Genomic DNA, 21667 nt, shown 5'->3' with positions numbered 1-21667 from the left:
GCTTTGTTAAAGTTTATTCAAGAACAGTATAGTTTGTGATTATGAGATATTTTAGTATGAAATTATTGTTAAGTCAGAAGTGAATTCGTGCCTATTCCAATTACCAAGTCCAGGTAAGGATAATGGGATGGAGACGAATATAATAAGAAACATTAAGCGCATGCTTTGGAGGAATTACTGAAAGTGTATGCAATAATTGTGTACATTAGAGGATTGCTGATATAGAGAATTGTTTAAGGACATACTTTTTCAATGGTTCTAATGTACTAAACCCAACGCAATTTATTAAATCGTTTTCAATTCTTCTTCTCCAGGTTTACTGTTACTTCTTATTCATATGAGGAGTCAAGTTCTTTTTAAAACAATAACACATTTATTGTAGGCCCTAATTACTTTCAGACAATTACGTAACGAGTAGATTACAACACATATTTCACAAATAATTTCTGATAGAATAAATGTGTACTAAAGTATGGAAATTATTGGTAAAGGTCTGAGCTGGATTCGAACATGATATTAATTTCAAAAATAAAAATTATAATACATTTATTTAAAAGAATATTTATAGAACAGATAAGCAGCACCGTAGATTTATTTAACGTTGGTAATTATTTCACTGGAGAGGTTGTGAGCCACGTCACAGTTTCCGATTACGTTACAAGAAAGTCTTGAAATGTTTTTTGGTGATGCACAAGTCTCTAGAACTTACAAAGCTTTGGTGATCGTTTCCTCGTAGAAAACGACAAGTCCACATATGTTTCACAGTCTGGAGTGTTGATGAAATAAATAGTAAAATCTGCAAGCGCACTGCAAGTATTTTCTTCTCCTGGCTCATGTGCGTGGTGAGAGCCCACAATCAGATGAGGAACGTATATCAGTGACTGTGGCTGGATCAACCATCGTACACCACTGAATAGGAACCGAAGAGACCAGGGTCTACATGGTGCCTGTTGGCGGGAGGTCGGTAATATGACTGCTGTGGGGGAGGGTTATATTGGGGTGCTGGAGGGTTGTATTGAGGAGCTGGAGCGTTGTACTGAGGGGCTGGAGGGTTGTATTGGGGTGCTGGAGGACTATACTGGGGAGCTGGAGGGTTATAATTCCGTTGTCTAGGAGCTGGTGTGGGTGGTGGAGGGTTGTAATACTCGGGCTCAGGCTCCGAGCTGTAATAAGACTTAGGAGCGGGTGGATTGTAGCTGTACTTATGTGTTGGGGCACTGTAACTCTTCTGGGCTGGCTTGTTATACCTCTCGTCCTTGTAATAAATGCTGGGATCCTCGTGGTATTGGCCATCGTCATACCCTTCAGGACCCACGTAGTTACCGTTCAGTGTGGGAGGTGGCACGTTGATGCCACTTCCGGTGGGCTCGAACCCTCGAGAAGAGGCGCCGTATTCTACTTCCCTCACTTTACCACTATCATCGACGTAGCCATATTTGCCCTGTACCTCACCCGTTGGATACTTGGTCTCGATCTTGAAACTGCCATCACCAGCCTCGTACCCATAGCTGTACGAGCCATCTTCGTTGTGGCGGTTGATCTGCTTCAAGATGGCCACCGGAGGTTGTCGGTATTGCGCCTGTGCAATGCAGCCCAGGGCTAGAAAAACTGCCTGTTGAAAAACAGAAGAAAGTAAATTATGTATATATGATAGATAGTATGGCACATAATTAACTGAAAATAAAAATCTGAAAACATTTTATAATTATTAACCGATATTTTAACCACTCCGTTGATTTATAGAGACTGAACGGTAGAGAAGATGGTGGAAGCTTATTATTGGAGTTATATCTCCACAAACCTTAGGAAGGAACCACCATATTGTAATTATAATAAAATAAAACTGTCGGAACTGACTTCCAATTCCAAATATAAAGCAACGTTTAACTACACTGGCTGACAGAGCAAATGCAACACCAAGAAGGAGTGGTCAGAACTTTATGCCAATTGCGGGGTAGACTCACGTCACTGAGGTATGCTCATGATGTGAAATGCGCCGCTGTGCTGCGCACGTAGCGAACGATAAATGGGACACGGCGTTGGCGAATGGCCCACTTCGTACCGTGATTTCTCAGCCGACAGTCATTGTAGAACGTGTTGTCGTGTGCCACAGGACACGTGTATAGCTAAGAATGCCAGGCCGCCGTCAACGGAGGCATTTCCAGCAGACAGACGACTTTACGAGGGGTATGGTGATCGGGCTGAGAAGGGCAGGTTGGTCGCTTCGTCAAATCGCAGCCGATACCCATAGGGATGTGTCCACGGTGCAGCGCCTGTGGCGAAGATGGTTGGCGCAGGGACATGTGGCACGTGCGAGGGGTCCAGGCGCAGCCCGAGTGACGTCAGCACGCGAGGATCGGCGCATCCGCCGCCAAGCGGTGGCAGCCCCGCACACCACGTCAACCGCCATTCTTCAGCATGTGCAAGACATCCTGGCTGTTCCAATATCGACCAGAACAATTTCCCGTCGATTGGTTGAAGGAGGCCTGCACTCCCGGCGTCCGCTCAGAAGACTACCATTGACTCCACAGCATACACGTGCACGCCTGGCATGGTGCCGGGCTAGAGCGACTTGGATGAGGGAATGGCGGAACGTCGTGTTCTCCGATGAGTCACGCTTCTGTTCTGTCAGTGATAGTCACCGCAGACGAGTGTGGCGTCGGCGTGGAGAAAGGTCAAATCCGGCAGTAAATGTGGAGCGCCCTACCGCTAGACAACGCGGCATCATGGTTTGGGGCGCTATTGCGTATGATTCCACGTCACCTCTAGTGCGTATTCAAGGCACGTTAAATGCCCACCGCTACGTGCAGCATGTACTGCGGCCGGTGGCACTCCCGTACCTTCAGGGGCTGCCCAGTGCTCTGTTTCAGCAGGATAATGCCCCCCCACACACTGCTCGCATCTCCCAACAGGCTCTACGAGGTGTACAGATGCTTCCGTGGCCAGCGTACTCTCCGGATCTCTCACCAATCGAACACGTGTGGGATCTCATTGGACGCCGTTTGCAAACTCTGCCCCAGCCTCGTACGGACGACCAACTGTGGCAAATGGTTGACAGAGAATGGAGAACCATCCCTCAGGACACCATCCGCACTCTTATTGACTCTGTACCTCGACGTGTTTCTGCGTGCATCGCCGCTCGCGGTGATCCTACATCCTACTGAGTCGATGCCGTGCGCATTGTGTAACCTGCATATCGGTTTGAAATAAACATCAATTATTCGTCCGTGACGTCTCTGTTTTTTCTCCAACTTTCATCCCTTTCGAACCACTCCTTCTTGGTGTTGCATTTGCTCTGTCAGTCAGTGTACATTAAGTGAAATTATGTAAAAATAATCCAACATGGAAACCTTCTGTTCGTAGCAGTACTTTTTCATTTGACCGTTGGCAAGCCTCCTCAGTATATCTCATTATAGGCCTGTTCTGTATCATTATAATTTGAATGATGCTTGAAGGGGATCCGATCAATCTCCAGAAATACCGGCTTAAATAACAACATGATAAGCATTAAATGACCTTGACAATATATATATATATATATTAAAATTTAATATTAGTTAATAATTCGATGAAAGCACCATTCCAAACAGGATGTGTAACACTCTTATGAGTACGCCGTTATGACTAGACCCTATATCAGCTGATGAACCAGAGATTCGCTACGGAATTCCACATTGTGTGCATTATTCTAGGTGGGTTCGCACCCGCGAACTCTCATTCTCCACCTGCCTCTTTACATCCTCAGGAAGACTGTCTCTGTGGTTTTCTATAAGTATTGAAGGAACTGCTAATGGATAAAAAAAACATTATAGCAAAATTAGCGCAAAAAACTCGTTTTAATACGTATCTGCGTAAGTATAAAAAGGAAAATTTATTTTATTTTTGCGGATATATGTGATAATTGGCCTGCGGTTCCCTAACGAAGAGTATGTTTCCAAGATATATCGCTAAAATTTGTCTTAACAATTTCGAGCGACTGAGCAGTGGCGGTGGGCTCTTAGGAGCACATGAGCACGTGAACACCCAGTTGTATTCACGCATTCATGGATACTGGTAATTCAAAATTGTTTCCTTTTTTCGACCTGATTTCGTCAATCGATCGAAAGCATTCGACTTATATCGAAGCTCCGTTACATGACAGCTGTTCGTTTCGACTGGCAATGCCAGGGAGCACACTGGAAATTTTGCTACGAACCTTAAGACTATACGCATGCGCACGGAGATGACGTCATGGTTTATGCACAGATATATCCATAAGCGAGGAGCACGGTAAGGAATGTGCCTTTCCGTCTACAACCACCCTCAAACCAGAGATAGTATTACAGTTAACCACAATGGTCCACCACCTCTCCTGTTACTGTTGGCCACAGCTCCAAGAAGTTACTGTTGAATTACATCGCCGGAAGATTTCGCTAGTAGCTAATTCGGAACAGGTTTTCGTAATCACGGGATCAGAAAGCCAGAGCATCAGCCCAGCCAAAGCCTGAGCGACTCAGCCCGGCAGTCGTAATTATACTTTTCTTGTACACTCCACAGATGTCTCGGGAAAAAGCACCCTCGGTTATAAGGGTTCTACCATATTATGAGTAGAGAAGCAACCGTACAAGAAACTTTTAGTGAAATGATTTAAGTATCTAAGTGATTTTTTACTTACTTGCATTCTACTTTGGTACATTTAAGACGTGAACACAAATTTTGTTGTGAACCCCCTGAAAATTTGGTCACGAGCCGCCGCTGCGACTGAGCGAGAGCAAATATTAAAGTATTTGGCGAGAGTTAAAACGATCTGTTATATTAAATTAATTTACTATATGCTATATCAGTGGTATCTTACAGTGAATCTGCAAGCCATGAGAGCTGACAGAGTGAGTTTTTGCTTTTGTTTCTTCATGTGTTTAATCTATTCAAGTTCCTTCCCAGTCAAAGGCATTCAAAATTCAATGGACTCACACGAGGCGCTAGTTTATTGTCCTCAAATTGAAGCTGTATATGGTTTGTACTCGGTTACTGCCAAATAGTAAAGATAAGGCGAAAGGTAAGTGAGCAGCGTGAAATACACACGAATGTGTGTAGCAGTTCTCAAATTAAATGGTAGAATTTCCGCCCTTTTGTGACTTAATTTATCCGTTCAATGTAAGGACATCACACTCCAGCCATCAAAAGTTTGTGCCGAAACAGAAAGAATCTTTTCTAGGAAATTATTGCAGTTACGAATGAGCAAATGATGTGTGTAGATTAGACAGTTGGAGAATTAGGATGAGAATTGTCTCAGTGTATTCACCATGTGAGGGTGCAGATGAGGATGAATTTGACAAGTTTGATGAAACATTGAGTGATATCGTAGTTAGGGTCAACAGCAAGAATAGAATAGTGCTAACGGGCGATTTCAATGCAAGAGTTGGAAATCGACCGGAAGGATACGGCAGGGTGATTGGTAAATATGAGGAAGTTATGGAAGGTAATAGGAATGGGTTGCATTTGCTGGACTTCTGTGCTGGTATGGGTTTAGCAGTTACGAATACATTCCTCAAGCATAAGACTATACACCGCTGCACATGGGCGGGAAGGGACACCAGATATATAACAGACTATACCTTAACGGACTTTGAATTCAGGAAATGTGTTAGGAATGCGTGGGTGTTACGGTGATTTTTCGATGAAACAGACCTGTAGTGAACTATCTCTACGCCTAGGATATATAAAGTGAAATCTGTCTGCAGATGGTATGTTCAGTCTTCAGCCCTAAGGCTGGTTGGATCCTCAACAGCTCTGCCATCAGATGGTAAAGAGTAGAAAATCTCCAGAAGAAGTAAATTAGACAGAAGTACTGTACCCAACAGAAACATGAAGCTAGGACTGGGGATCAAGAAAACACTCATTTTATTGTCCGGAATCAAGTTCGCGGGGACTCGAAGCGTGGAACGCCAAGCGTGAAGCTATGGTGCGTCTCCACCAAGCTGAGTGAGGAAATCCCAGAACGAAAAGAGGGATGGGGTTATCCCAACCACAAGTAGTCTGTGAAAGGGAAAGGTAAAACTTTTCACAATCGTAATCTCGAACCCGCCTTTACAACAGCACGGCCAATTTCGTTTATAATATCAAGGAAATTAATAGTTGTAATAATATTGTATTGTGCAGAGATCCAATAGAGCTGTTCGTCATCAGTGAATTTTAGTAGGGTTTATCCTTTATGACGATAATTTCCTACAAAAGAAGAAATAAGTGGTTATATAAGAGTGGAAAGTTACAGAGGCCATGTGTTTATTAGCAGGGGAGTCCCATGTCTTAGTTGAAAATGAGGACAGATATTTACTTATTACTCTGGATTGTCCGAATATATTTCGAGCGGGAGAATCCTAACCATCTTATAAGAACACTGGTCACTTGATTATCACACTATTGTGCCTCTAATATCCCGTGAATTGGGCGTATGCAAATTTTGAGAGGCGGAATATTCCTAGTTCATACAAGAATCGGAAAGCGTTACCCTGGATCATTCTTCATTTTTATCTCGTATGGGACAGACGTGTGAAGTCCTGAGTGTCAGTTCAAATGGATGAACCTCTAAAAGTGTACAAATAGGAGAAAGGGCCTAACGCAAGTGATGTAGGAGTAGATCTAAGAACGGGAATAAAATTGAGTGCGCGGTCGAATGACTTTAACGATATTTGAACAATAAGTTTTAACTAATACAATTATTATTATTACCTCTGTCGTCCGATACAAAGAATAAAGACGGGTAATAGTAGAAGCATCACTATGACGAGCACGGATACAGGGGTAATTCGTACGAATGCTATCAATAAGCTGTATGGATACGATTAAAAATACCCTGTATTAATATATTTGATTCCGGGACATTGAATCAGAAGTCGGGTCGGTTAGTGCGCGGTGACGCAGACGAACGGAATGGGTATTAACTGCGTGTGTATCTGTGCCTTAGATACTGAAGGTTTCCAGTGCCTAGGACTAGGGCGTTTTGCAGTAGCATTCGCAGCCAGCAGATGGAATCTACAGCTATCAACATGGACATGAGTTAACACTGAAACTAGGATGGACGTCCCGTAGCTGACCAAGGTGTTATCAAGGAACAATAAGGCTGAGTAACCATTCTATTACGCATGACGCGAAGCTAGTAATTGATAGGGATACTTAGTTTGTTAAATTGTAAATGTACAAAAGCATGGCACAGAATTTATTTTAGTAACAAATCTGATTGACTTAATTAGTCGATATGGGAAGATTTATTGTTGTTTCATTTTATTTGGGGAATACTGCTAGTGTCCGGTTGGGGTTAGTTTTCTGTGTAGATTTATTTGGATATAAGGGTGAGTATCATTAGTTCTTGGGATCGGTTTTGTAAGAGGGCTAGGACTCCACCGGCTGAGCTAGCATGCATGCCAAGTAATTATAGTGTAGTTTATCTTGTGAGAAAGAAGAAATGTAGCAGTGAGCCGCCCAGAGAGCTGAACCGGCGACCTCCAATGAAATATATATATCTAGGTCCCATTTCTTTTGAATTGTGAATGGCTGTAACGTGTGTTGTCGATAACAGTAGGACCCTAATATTTCACACTGAGATGTGTGGAGTTACAATTGTGCTTGTTTGTAATTAACATCTGAATTTCCATCGTCATGAAGCAAGTATAAAGTAAGGAATTGGTGACCATGTAAGCTACGTAGGCCCATGAGGTAGAGGTTAAGCCCATTTTTAAAAGATTAACAATAATAATATAAGCCGGCGTTCTGTTGTTTAGGTGTCTGTGTCTGCTGGGTTACCACCGGTCCAGCTGTGTAAAGGTTGTGTTCAAGAAAGGAATAATCTGCTTAAAATGCGTCAGGCGACAATGCCAGAATGGAATTGAAATCTGGACTCACGGTGCAAATTTTGGAAGTCAGATTGGTGGACACATGTGATAAATATTTTAAAACATTCACCGCTTAAAAATGTATTCATTCCTCCATTACTGTTCCACGTACAAAACTAAAATTTCACAGGTTGGCCGCTTTTACAATCTAGATGTTAAATAAGGGTTTAAAACATTCAAATTCTTCAGTATGGGGTCCAAATAGGTGTTAGATCAGAAAATAAATAATCATTCCCCCAAAACGGTTTGACGTTAGAACTGAGGGCGTATTTTACAGGTTCCGCGGACAGTGGACTCTCCAAACTGTAAACCTTTGAATAATAGCTTTCAGTTAAAACCGTAGCGAAGCACGGGTATTTTGCTAGTATATATATACTATATATATATTACGCCCAATAGATTAAAACCCAGTTTACTACACTGTAGATAGGCCTACATCGCCGGAGACCCACATGGGTAGGGGGCGGGTGCAGTACATGGATATGTTTAGTGAAAAGTTCAAAACAATGGACATTAAACAGGTTCAGGGTATGGAAAACAATGGGTGACATACAAGGAATGCCGTAGTAGAAACAGCAAGAGAATGCCTAGGAATAACTGTGTGTAAAGGTGGGGAAAAGCGAACATCTTTCTGGAATGATGAAGTGAGAGCAGCTTGTAAACGTAAAAAGGAGGTATACCAGAAATGGCTCTAAACAAATACTTGACGCAGACAGGGAACTGTACGTAGAGCAATGAAATAGACCGAAACAAATTTTTGCTGAATCCAGAAAGAAGTCGTAGGAGGATTTCGATAATAACCTGGAAAGGCTAGGTCAATCAGCAAGAAAACCTTTCTGAACAGTAATAAAGAAAGGAAGGGAAATAGGAAATGAATAGTGTTTGCGATAATTCAGGTGAACTGATAATAAATCCCGCTGGTGGTAGCGGTGGTGGTGATGGTACCTTAATACACCAAAAAAAGGAAATGACCTTAAGGGGCAGATATGACACAGAAAGGACCGAACTTAAACAGACTCGGTTGTAGTATATCATACAGCTCCACAGAAACAGTTTATGGTTTGCCGATACAACCGGGCGTCGGACTATTTCATTTTTAACCTATGGTCTTCATGCCCGGTCATGAGGTTTCTAATTAGAACGCAACCTTACAATACATTTCCCAAAGTTTGGTGAGAGAATATTTATATCTATTTATGCTAGAGATAGCCCGTTTATGTATGCATATTGCACTTAATAGTAATTATAAATCTCGAAATTATTATTATTATTATTATTATTATTATTATTATTATTATTATTATTATTATTATTATTATTATTATTATTATTATTATTATTATTATTATTATTATTATTATTATTTGGTTTCTCGTTCCAGCCCTAAACAAATGTAAGAATGATAGTATAACTTATATTTTACTAAGTCATATTCATTTCTGTTCTGTACATACAGTATAAGCAAATATTTATTTATCTATATAAATAAAACCGTAACGACCGTGTGTCTGTACATTGATTATTTTGGCGTAATTTCCGTACAGTTATCCGTTTTAGGTGTAATAATGACCATCTGCATCATTTTTAGCTTTGGTGCCTGTTTGTCGGTTTGTTTGTCTGTTTGTCTGTTTGTCTGTCCTTCTATAACTTGAAAACTACTGGATATATTTCCACCAAACTTCATATTTAGAATCCACCTGTCCTTGGGTAGGATTTAGCGTAAATATCGTTTCTAAATCCCCGAACTGAGTGGGGATTTTTACGAAACCGAAACCGTGATTTTGCACTCCCTCACAGTATACACAACCTAACTTAATGGAAATCTAACTGCCTTAATGAAAATTAATTTCTAAACCTTTTTTCTCATGTGCATCATTTCGATAACAGGATTTAATAAGGAAGATATCATTAACGGACCGTTTTACGGTACAAATCCCAGCGGACTTAACGCAAGAGCGGGTGCGTGTAAAGCGTATTTCTCACAACTTGAAAACTATTGAAGATAGTTGAACCAAACTATATATATAGCATCCATCTGCCCAAGGGTAGGTTTCCTTAGTGTCTGTTCGTTTGTTTGTTTGTCTGTTGGTCTGTTTGTCTGTCTTTCTATAACTTGAAAACTACTGGATATATTTCCACAAAACTTCATATTTAGAATCCACCTTCCCTTGAGTAGGTTTTAGGGCAAATATTGTTTCTAAATCCCTTAACTAACTGGGGGTTTATTCGAAACCGAAACCATGATTTTTGCACTCCCTCAAAATATACACAACCAAACTTAATGGAAATTTACCTGCCTTAATGGAAATTAATTTCTAAACCTGTTTTCCTCGTGTGCATCATTTCGATACCAGGATTAATAATGGAGATATCATTAACGGACCGTTTTTCGGTACAAGTCCCACCGGACTTAACGCAAGAGTGGGTGCGCGTAAAGCGTATTTCCTCCAGCTTGAAAACTACTGAGATATTTGAACCAAACTTTATATTTATCATCCACCCCTCCAAGGTAGGTTTTAAGGTTTATACCATTTCAAATTCTCGGAATGCACTGAGGTTTTATAGGGGACCGAAATGGTGATTTTTACTCACCCACAATATATAAAGTACAAGACCAACCTGACTGGAAATCGATCAAACTGTTTGGAAATCCAATTCTAATTTCTTTTTCTCATGTGCATTTTTCAACGGGAGGATTAATACGGGAGATAACATGAAAGGTCGGTTTTCAGGCTAAGTCTAGCGGACATAGCCCAAAAGGTGTTATACGTGGAGCAGATTCCTTATCTATCTACATAAATCATATCGTAACGACCGTGTGCCTGTGCATTGACTATTTTGGCGAAATTTTCGTACAGCTTTCCGTTTAAGGGGTAATAATGACCACCTGCATATTTTTAGCTATAGTTTCCTGGAAGTCCTAAATTTTATGCCCCTCCCCCTCGCCCAAAATCAAGATTGCCTCACAATCTGCCACACGAGCTGAAAAGTTGAAATTAAGCAAACTTATACGTTTCAGCCGGTAACCTACGGAAATCTTCCAAGATCTTTAAATATTTCACTTTTTATGCCGAATAATATAGAAATATTGGCAATTTAATGACGGTGCAGACCTTCGTTTCGAGGTATTTCGCGGCTAAATGGTATGTCTTATCACAAAACGGATGGCATGATCTCCGTTCAACTTCGAGTGATCTACAACTTTGGTCCTGTGATATTTTGTCGTCTCTCTCTCTCTCTCCCTTATAGGGTAGATTTGGCTGTATATTTCGATGGTTCGTAAATTTTGTGCTTTTTACACGTGTATTATTTACTTTGACACACTTATAGGAGAGGTAGAGTCATCGAATTTGGCACGCACATTGACACGACCAATGGCTATATGCGAACCCAATTTCATGATTCTAGCTTTCACATAAGTATGTGAAAAATAATGTAAAATGATGAAAATGTACCCAAATTTCACCCCATTCAAATATCGTAACTCAATCGAACCCATAAAAATATGAGATACGAGAAAATGTTTTAACACCAAACATGTAGAGCGATGAAAGGGACGTCGGAGGGTGCAAACCGTTTGTTGATATGATGTACCGTTTAGGAGCAGTAAATCTCGAAATGAAGGTTTGCACTTTCATACTTGCCCATGCTTATCTGTCATCTATATAAATATAATCGCAACGACCGTCTCTCTATACATTGGCTATTTTGGCGGAATTTCCATACAGTTATCAGCTTCAGTTGTAATAATAACCATCTGCATATTTCTTAACTTTGGTGTCTGTTTGTCGGTTTGATTGTATGAGTTTTTATAACTTGAAAACTACTGAATATATTTCTACCAAACTTGATATTTAGAATCCACCTGTCCTTGTGTAGGTTTTAGGGCCAATATTATTTCTGAATACCTAAATTTACTGGGTGTTTATCCGAAACCGGAACCATGATTTTGCACTTCCTCAAAATATGCCCATCTGAAATTAATCGAAATCTACAATCCTTAATGGAAATCCATTTCTAAAACTTTTGTTCTCAAGTGAATTTTTCGATAGGAGGATTAATAAGTGAGATATCATGATGGTTGGTTTTGCAGGTTAAGTCCAGCGGACGTAGCCAAAATGTGTTGTACGTGGAGCAGATTCCTTATCAATCTATATAAATAAAATCGTAACGACTGTGTGTGCCTGTACATTGACTATTTTGGTGACATTTTCGTACAGATACCCGTTTGAGGGGTAATAATGATCGTCTGCATACTTTTTGGTTTAATTTCCTAAAAGTCATAATTTTTACCCCCTCACCCAAAATCCAGATTGCAGCATAATCTGCCAGACAAGCAAGAAAATTGAAATTTGGCAAAATTATACGTTTCAGCCTGTAACGAACGAAAAGCTTCACAGATCTTTACTTTTTTATTTTTTATCCCCGAAGAATATCGAAATATGGAAGCAATTTTAATGATGGTGCAGACCTTCGTTTCGAGGTATTTAGTGGGATAAAAGGGAAGTCCTATCACATAACGGATGGTACAATCTTCGTTGAACTAGGAGTGATCTTCAACCTCGGTCTTACGACTTTTTGTCGTATCTGTATCGCTTATACGTTAGATTCGTCTCTATTTCTCAATTTTAAGTAAATTTGGACTCTTTACCTATATAATTCATACTTTCTATCACTTACAGGAAAGATAGTATGATCAAACTCTACACGAACATTGGCCCACCCAGTACCCATATGTGAGCCAAATGCTATGTCACATAATTATCCGAACAGTAATGCAATGTATTCAAAGTTTCTGACTCAGTATGGCCCATGAATAGATGAGATGCGGGAAAATATCACAGGACCAGCCATTTATATCGCTAAATACTGCGCTTTACGGTACAATCCTTTGTCAACATGACGTACCGTTTAGCAGCAGTTAATCTGTAAATGAAGGTCTGCAATATTGTAAACATGCATATACTTTCGTATGTCCATCTACATATATTCATTGATGTCGATTTGTAGCGATCGAGAAAGGGTGTCTCTGCTATTGTAATCAGTACTCCCTACACCGACTTTGAGTGCTGGCAGTAGGAATGGGGTCCTTCTCCAACTCCTGTGTAACTGGCATTAGTAAGGAGGGCCTACCATTTTAATGAATAATTCACTTCTCGATTTGTCTTGCAGAAGGCAAGGGATCATGCAGTTTTGTTCGAAAGTCCCCTACCCTATTGTGTTTGGCTCTAGGCCAGGGTGCCCGCCATTATAAACAAATGTTCCAATCTAAAATTTGACTAGCATCAGGCATAGTGGCCTGCTATTTTCATGGAAACTCACTAATTCTGCGTGACTGGCAGTAAGCTGGCTGGCAGCAGTAAAAAGGGCCTGACATTATAATGATAACTGCACAACTCAATTTTGACTGGTGGTAGGGAAGTTGCATGCTATTATAACAAAACCTCCTCAACTGTAATCTGTCTGAAAGTAGGAAATGGGTCTGCCATTGTAACTAAAACTCCCCAAGTCGATTGTGACCGCGCAGTAGGCAACGGGGCATGCAATTACAATGTAAACTTGCCAACTCGATTGTGAATGGCAGTAGGCAAATGAGTCTGCCGTTATCATCGCAACTCCGCAACCCTCACTTCATATTGGAAACAACATATGGGGACCTCCCCATGCTATTTCTCGGATAAGGCTAAGAGACATGCAATTTTAAAACAATCTCATTTACTGCACGCACAGTATTTTCGTCGATATCCGTATAGAATGTAGAATACCGTAGCGAAGCACGGGTACGTTTGCTAGTGATGAATAAAGCCATAGATTGTATACTTACAGTATGATAATAGCGGACGTATCATTATTAGCTCCAGTTAAGAAATGAATCTTCGCACTAAAATCTGTGAGGGGACGTCAGACTTCAAAGGCAGAAAGTTACGGAAAAGTGAACAATAATGAGTACACGTTGATGTGAAACGAATAACCGCATGCGTCTCTGTGGAGACAGGGTGTACTACTGTGATCTTGACCTTGGTTCGTCTTGGAAGAGGAGGCAGAATCGCACAATGAATGGGTAGCGGAATGAGGACGCGCCCTTTTATCCAGTGAGAAGGTAGTTCCCGCACGATGGAAAACGAGTGGATCACAATAGTTATTGTTCTTTGTTTACTGTGGTTGAATACAGATATCCTTCTTCACAATTAGCAATTAAAATTAGCAAGACAACAAGATACACGTGTTAACTCTTAGTGCAGTTACATTATTGTCATGCACTGTGTCAACCACCTACGGATATAATTCTAAAATTATAAAATTATATGTACACGATATGAGGGGCTCTGGTGGACTGGAATGTAAGGGCTCGTTCCTCGCCATCAAGTAGTTTATTCTAGCGGTCTAACGTAGTGCCTACTCAGATAAGTTTCTTGTGACGATGGGACAGGAAAGAACCGTAGTCTTAATTGAGGTAGAGCTTAAGCATTGCCTGTGCATATAGTGAGATTCGAACCCAAAGCCTCCCGATTGTAAGCCATCAGTTATACATCCCGTATTAAGAAGCCAAATCGCGTGTCGGCGTTAGGTGGAATAGAGTAGTTAATTCTACGTTCAGCCATCTTTACCCAAAGAAATTGACGAGATATTCATTTCATGCGAACTTTGGGACCATTTGACTCTTCAGAAGTTGAAGTCTCATTAGTCTGACTTCTGAAAAAAAAAAAAAAAAATTGAGCCCATGATCTTCGTTTCTACTTCTCGGTTCTTACCTGTATTTCTTAAGCCAGATTATTATTATTATTATTTATTATTATTATTATTATTATTATTATTATTATTATTATTATTATTATTATTATTATTATTATTATTATTATTTGCTAGTGGCTTTACGTCGCATCGACACAGATAGGTCTTATGGCGCCGATGGGATAGGAAAGGCTTAGGAGTGAAAAGGAAGCGGCCATGGACTTAATTAAGGTACAGCCCCAGCATTTGCGTGGTGTGAAAGTGGAAAATCACGGAAAACTATCTTCACGGCTGCCGACAGTTGGTTTCGAACCCACTATCTCCAGGATGCATGCTCACAGCTGCGCACCCCTAACCGTACGGCTAACTCGCCCGGTATTATTATATTTTTTTGCTAGGGGCTTTACGTCGCACCGACACAGATAGGTCTTATGACGACGATGGGATAGGAAAGGCCTAGGAGTTGGAAGGAAGCGGCCGTGGCCTTAATTAAGGTACAGCCCCAGCATTTGCCTGGTGTGAAAATGGGAAACCACGGAAAACCATTTTCAGGGCTGCCGATAGTGGGATTCGAACCTACAATCTCCCGGATGCAAGCTCACAGCCGCGCGCCTCTACGCGCACGGCCAACTCGCCCGGTGGTATTATTATTATTATTATTATTATTATTATTATTATTATCAGCCTGTTGCCATTTCTTGAGGGATGCAGTTTATTTTTTTTTTTTTTTTTTTGCATCTGTCTGTTGGCACAGGCCAGAGCAATATGTAGCTTCCACCGAAGTCCCACTCTCATCCATGGCTGTGACAGTATGGAAGCTGCTGGAGTATGGGCGGTGCTGAGTAATGATATTCAGAGAATGGCCAGTGCGTCTGATTGTCATGAAAGGTGTTACTCAAAGGGTCAGTTGTGCTGCATTAGCACTTTCCGCTCCAGTAAGGAAAGTAATGGCAAACTACCTCGCTCCTTTTTAGGTCCCACCATATGTTGTTGCGGTTTCCCTATAACCGCATAGCCTTTGGTGGTGCTATTTGAGGATCCAACCAGCCTCTGGGCTAATGACCTGACATGCACATTATTATTATTATTATTATTATTATTATTATTATTATTATTATTATTATTAGCAAAGCAAAGCAAAGTCACCTCCGTACAGGCCATGAAGGCCCTCGGAGGAGTGGAAGGTAAAGGCTTCCACCATTATTAACCTCGGCACGTAACGGGGTAGAGTGGTTAGCTCTACGCCAGGCCGCCTTTGCCCCCAGGAATTAACCTGGTACTCATTTTTGGTGTAAGCTGAGTGAACCTCAGGGCCATATGCACCTCCGGAAGTGGAAATCTCGTTTCTTAAATTTTGCGACTTCCTAACGGGGATTCGAACCCACGTCCTTCCGGGCGAACCGAGCTCGCCTTTACCGCCTCGGCCAGGCAGCCCCTATTATTATTATTATTATTATTTTCGCATTCAACTATGAAGCAAATTGGTCACCTCAAGACACAGGCGGAAGAAACAGGCCTCCAGATCTCTTTGGAGAAAACGCAATTCATAACTAACATCAAGCCAGCACCAAGAGAGCTAAAAGTAAACCAGGGGGGGCAATGAAACGGACAGATAAGTTTAAATATCTTGGCGAGTGGATAGAACTGAACACCTCTGAAAAAGAAGCGTTCGTACGAATAAAATAGATTTGGCTTATCAACTGACCAAAGACGTTTACAACAAAAAATCCATACCCTTGAATGCAAAACTCAGACATTATTGCACTGTCACTGCACTGCTTTGTATGCAGTGGAATGCCATGCTATGAAAAAGAAAGGTTTGATAGAAAAACTGGAAATTAAAGAAAGAAAGAAAGAAAGAAAGAAAGAAAGAAAGAAAAGAAACAACTTAACCCGCGGTTACTCGCATGGTGAGCGCGGCGCTCACCTTCGTAGTATATTGCTTCTTGTTGGAATATTACAAAACCTCCACCTTTGTAAGTCTCTGTACCTTTGTAACAGATTATTATGAAGGGGATGTGTCAGTCATTTTCATTATCTTTGAAGATAAACACCCGCAATTCATTATTAGGCACGGCAGTGTATGTTTGGTGATCGGTGCGCTCAGTAGCGAGGAACTGTGCTACTTATATTTCGCTCATTGTAATAAGTCAGCTTTTGTTTTATGCTTGTGTTTAATGCGAAATGTTTATACTGTGGGTGTTGTTAGACAATATTTACAAGTTATTGTGGCATCCAGTGATCAGATACTTTCGTGGTTGTGTGAAACGAAAGAGGGAAGGTCTTGAACATCGAGACTGATGGTATGAAACAGATGAGGTTTACGGAAGTGATCATAACTCTGTTTCAGAGTGTCTGCAAGTTCTGGGGAAGGAGGGGAACTTTCGTTTATAGCAAACTGTGATATCAATGTACATAGCTTGTTTTACGACCGGATGCCCTTCCTGACGCCAACCTCAGTTGAAGAACTAATAAAGATGAAATAAATGATGGTGAACGAAGCTGGCTAAACAGGTGTAAGGAATCGGCTGTAGTGTGTGAATAGAAACTGCCCCGGTATTTGCCTGGAAGCGTAAACAGAAAACCATTCTCAGGACAGCTAACGGTGGGGATCGAACTCACGCGTCTCCCGAATGTTGAGCTTGCCTCAATGGCCACTCCACTCGGCCGTGTTCCTAAATAAATAACTATCTCAAATGGACATATTAAAAATACCTCCATATTTATATGGACATATTATAGTCTTTAAACCTAAAGGTGAGCGCTGCGCTCACCAGCGAGTAACGGCGCACGTAAAGACCTAGCGAGTAATGCCGGGTTCTTGGCATAATTAAAGACAAAGATGAATATAGACGTCGGCATAACCATGAGCTGTATACTCATGTCCAGAAGATCTCTGATGTCATGCGGAGAAGGAGAATTGCATTTTATGGCCACTTGCTGAGAATGAAACCCACACGATTATCGAACCAGATCTTTACCTATTTTAAAGATAAGAAGACCCAGCAAACTTGGTTCAAGGAGGTGTAAAGGGATGTACAGGGTACGGGGATCATTTATGAAGTATACAAGGACGCAACCCACTCAGGAGGAAACTAGAAGACCACCAGGGTTTTCAAGAAAGGCCAAAGTAGAAGACGGGAAAGACGTGGACGGAGGAAAGAGAACAGAAACACCGGCAACGAACGAAGGAGCACTGGAAAAGACCAAAGCCCAGAGAAGACGTGGTCCTGAGTAGGCCGATACGAACAAAGAAGAAAGATGGAGCTTGCTGGCACAGTGGTCTAGCCACTCGACTCCCAATTCAGTGTTCTGGCTTCGAATCCGCGTGACGGCAGGAAGAGTACCCGGCCTTAAACCGCAGCCAAATCCTAAACAGAGACTGCGTGCTCCATAGACTCCCTATATATATAAGCAGAGATAAAAAAAATACTAGGTAAACAACTGACAGGGAATCTGCCACCTGGGGGACTGCCCTAAATGCAGATCATTGACGGCTGGTTGATTGAAAAAACATCGTAATTGTGATAATGGTGATAGGGTCAAAGGATATGATTGTAGGAATTTAAGATATTATTATTATTATTATTATTATTATTATTATTATTATTATTATTATTATTACTTTTTACTTTTTACTAAAGCCGTATAAAGCCTTGGCCTCCCAAGCCTCTGCTTCTGAGCCCGAAAGCCTGCACATTACAATGTTACGTGAAGGCAGTGCGACGAGTCATCTCGGCTGTAATTTTAGGGTTTCTAACTGGTCCGCTATTACACCATGAGGCAACTCAGTGGACCTCGAACCTGCCCTCAGATCGAGACAAAAATCCCTGGCTGACCAGTAATCGAACCCGTGGCCCCTGGGTAAGATGCATGATCGCCAACCTTAATTATGATGATGATGATGATGATGATAATAATAATAATAATAATAATAATAATAATAATATTAAAATCGTATTAATTCATTCATCCTCAACTTGAGCCATTGTATTACTCGTTGCTAAGCAATTTTAAACTCTTTATTAAAAAAGGTAGCCGTCCTTTCTCTTTTTACATTAGCCATACACACATCTAACAATTTACAACTGTCCTTGCTGGTCAGTTTCCTGGTTAAGTAGCCCTAAGGCAGAGCGCAAGGTCGGCTACGCACGACCGAACCTATGGAACACGAACTGAATGTGTGAGACCAGGCCATGTCATGGTTCATATGGTGGCCAACACAGCAGAACGCTGTCATCGGCTGATTTACGGAGCATACATTTCTTTCTTGATAATGAGTCACTAGTAGCTCGTCAATGGTTGTCAGTTAGTTGTATACGAATCATCTGTGAAAACCTATCAATATCTCCTTTTTGTTTCTGCTAGCATTATTTTGTCTTGCGTCCCATCAGATTACGCATTTTAAAGAAACAGGTGGAAAAAATAAAATAGCACCTCCCTTCCGATATGATTATTTCAAATGGTAATGTTAGAGCACAGTTACAAGTTGAATAGTCTCAGTTTAGACATATTTAATTTGGTGTGGTAGTAGCTGTTAAAGTTTTAAGGAGAAATGCAACAAGGAGCCAAGGAGGAACAGAATGAGTAACGTTCCTCTTAAAGGCTGGGAAACAGCCAGGGTCTTAAATCTAAGGTTAAAGTATGCACTCGATACTGAGATTTAACTGAATCCTGGCATGGCTTCCACTTACTTGTGCCAGGCTCCTCACTTTCATCTATCCTATCCGACCTCTCTTGGTCAACTCTTATTCTTTTCCGATCCCGTCGGTATTAGTGCATTCGAGGTCTCGGAATTTTTTCAGTTTCGTGCCCTTCGTGGCCCTTGCCTTTCTTTGACCGATACCTTTATTTTTCGAAGTGTCGGATCACTTCCATTTTTTCATCTGATTAATGTTAATAGAGGATGATTACCTAGCCTATCTGTACTTACTCTGAAAACAAAAATCACCAGCACCACTACCACAACTTTGAATAAATACATAAAAAATAAATGAAATAAGTAAATTTCATGAATTAACAATAATTCACGTTTGAAATGCCAGCAGGTCTCACACTTGAACGCCCTTAAATGTCGACAGATAGCGCGGGAATTTTGAGCACAAGTGGTCAACATCTCATTGGCTACGTCACAAAGCCAGCTAATTTCAACTTGCGTGACCTTCGCGTTTTCCACGTAGCAACAAGATTATCTCTAGTGGCTCCACCGATATATGAAACTGGTAATAAAATCATTTTTTCGTCATTTGATTTTAAGAATAACCCAATATTACTTAGTTATTTTCCAATTTTTGTAATTATACATTAGACTAAAATGAATCGAATAGAAGGACATTTTCAATGTTTTGCGTCCATCTTGGCAGTTTCTCTTTTCCATTGGTTTATCGTCGCACTAACATAGTGAAGGTTTTCAGTGACGCAGGGATATGAAAGGGCTAGAATTTGGAAGGGAGCAGAGATAGTATTAATTAAGCTACAGCCCCAGCACCTGGTGTGGAAATGGGAAATCACGGAAAACCATCTTCAGGTCTGTCGATGGTGTGATTCGAACTCTCCATCTCCCAAATGTAAGTTCAAGACACAGCCTAATCGCTCGGTTCAGGCAGTTACAATCTTCACAAAACTTTCAAAATTTTCTCAGATAGCTACTAATCGAATATGTTTATAACTTAAGTAACTGTATAAGAAAGCTGAATTCTACCAAAGCACAATGAGAGCCACTTTCGAATAATTTCCTGTGGCTGCATAAATGTATACAGTAAGCCTACTCTACCTTGTTATGTTATGGAAATATGATGTATTAACTGAAATGAAATAGCTGGCGTAGTATTACTTGGCACCCCACTAACCGTGTGTATATAAAGTTAGCAACAGTATGTCGTATTATTTTGAAATTCTCACTTCCTGTCCAATATTACATTTAGTATTCAAACTATACAGTCGGTAACATTTATGTATTCATTTCTGTAAGCGATCCTAACTCATTATAATATTTAATAAAATCTCCTGGAGTATGTTAGATGTGAACTAGGCCTATGTCAATTAAAACTCTGCCAAGCCAGTTCGTGTATTTAGGGACGCGCAGCTCTGAGCTTGCGTTCGGGAGATAGTGGGTTCGAACTCCAGCCCTGAGGATGGTTTTTCCGTGGTTTCCAATTTTCACACCTGTTAAATGCTGGGCTGTATGTTAATTAAGGTCACAGCAGCTTCCTTCCCACTCCAAGACATGTCCTATCCAATCGTCGCCAAAAGACTTATCTGTGTCGGTGCAACGTAACGAAAATTGTAAAAAAAAACCCAGAAAAATCTAATCAAATCACTCAATCGATGTTTTAAGAAAATGTTTTAGATTCAGATAAGAAATTATTTTTATCGGGCACTTTCCTCACTTGTTCACTTCATTAACATACTCCATCGCAACAAACACAGAAACCGGTGGCAAAGGAGACAATAATTTGTAAAGAAAACAAAAACAACACATCCTGTGAAGAAAAAGATATTAAATCAATGAAATAAACAACTTAGAAATATTTGTAACTAGTTTTCTTCAGAGAATTACTTCATGAGGAATGAATTATGAAAAGACTTACTATCCTGAGTGTCGCTCCCATGATGCAGCGGGCAGGAGGTAGTTGACGATTGGTGCGCGCGCCAACAATCACCACTTATATAGTGAGAGTGAATAGTGTCCAGCCTGGAGTCCGCCTAGGCTGGGTTGGGCTGGGGGCACTCCAAGGTTACCCCCGCTGATCTGGTTTGAACAACGCGATGCGTCCGAGGCCGCATACCTAACCGAGTGCATGGCCTACGCCTCAAGAAGCCCCAACTTTTACTTTCATTAGGTGACCTCATGCCATCAAGAACATTAAATATTTCCTCGAGAAGCGATACAGTAAATCCCACCACGCTTCTCAAGGATGTCTTTGGCTTAAAGCCAGATAAAAAACTGCCAAGTCATTTCTGTGAAGAAGGGTGAAGTTTATAGAAGCTGACGTGGTGGGACTTTTATTAGACAGCATAAGAACACCTACGACTTCACCCACTAGAGTCGTACTGAACACCCACAA

General features: G+C 41.0%; 1 protein-coding gene across 1 annotated transcript; it reads right to left on the bottom strand.

Annotated features, from left to right (window-relative positions):
• Positions 1-531: 531 nt before the first annotated feature.
• On the bottom strand, positions 532-21330 carry Cpr97Eb (Cuticular protein 97Eb). The gene is made up of 2 exons (XM_067153154.2): positions 21191-21330; positions 532-1612 (listed from the first exon to the last, which is right to left on the bottom strand). Exons 1-2 carry the CDS (start codon positions 21209-21211, stop codon positions 893-895), a joined length of 741 nt encoding a protein of 246 aa, XP_067009255.2. The 5' UTR covers positions 21212-21330; the 3' UTR covers positions 532-892.
• Between the last annotated feature and the right edge of the window lie 337 nt (positions 21331-21667).

Source organism: Anabrus simplex, chromosome 1 (genome assembly GCF_040414725.1).
Source record: "Anabrus simplex isolate iqAnaSimp1 chromosome 1, ASM4041472v1, whole genome shotgun sequence".
NCBI classification, from domain to species: Eukaryota; Metazoa; Arthropoda; class Insecta; order Orthoptera; family Tettigoniidae; genus Anabrus; species Anabrus simplex.
This window is presented reverse-complemented; position numbering and strand designations above follow the sequence as displayed.

Excerpts from the sequence above, each read along its gene's own strand:
- Cpr97Eb (XM_067153154.2), bottom strand. The coding sequence starts at position 21,211 with ATGGGAGCGACACTCAGGATA. Across the intron at positions 1,613-21,190 it reads TGGGAGCGACACTCAGGATA|GCAGTTTTTCTAGCCCTGGG; the intron begins GTAAGTCTTTTC and ends GTTTTTCAACAG.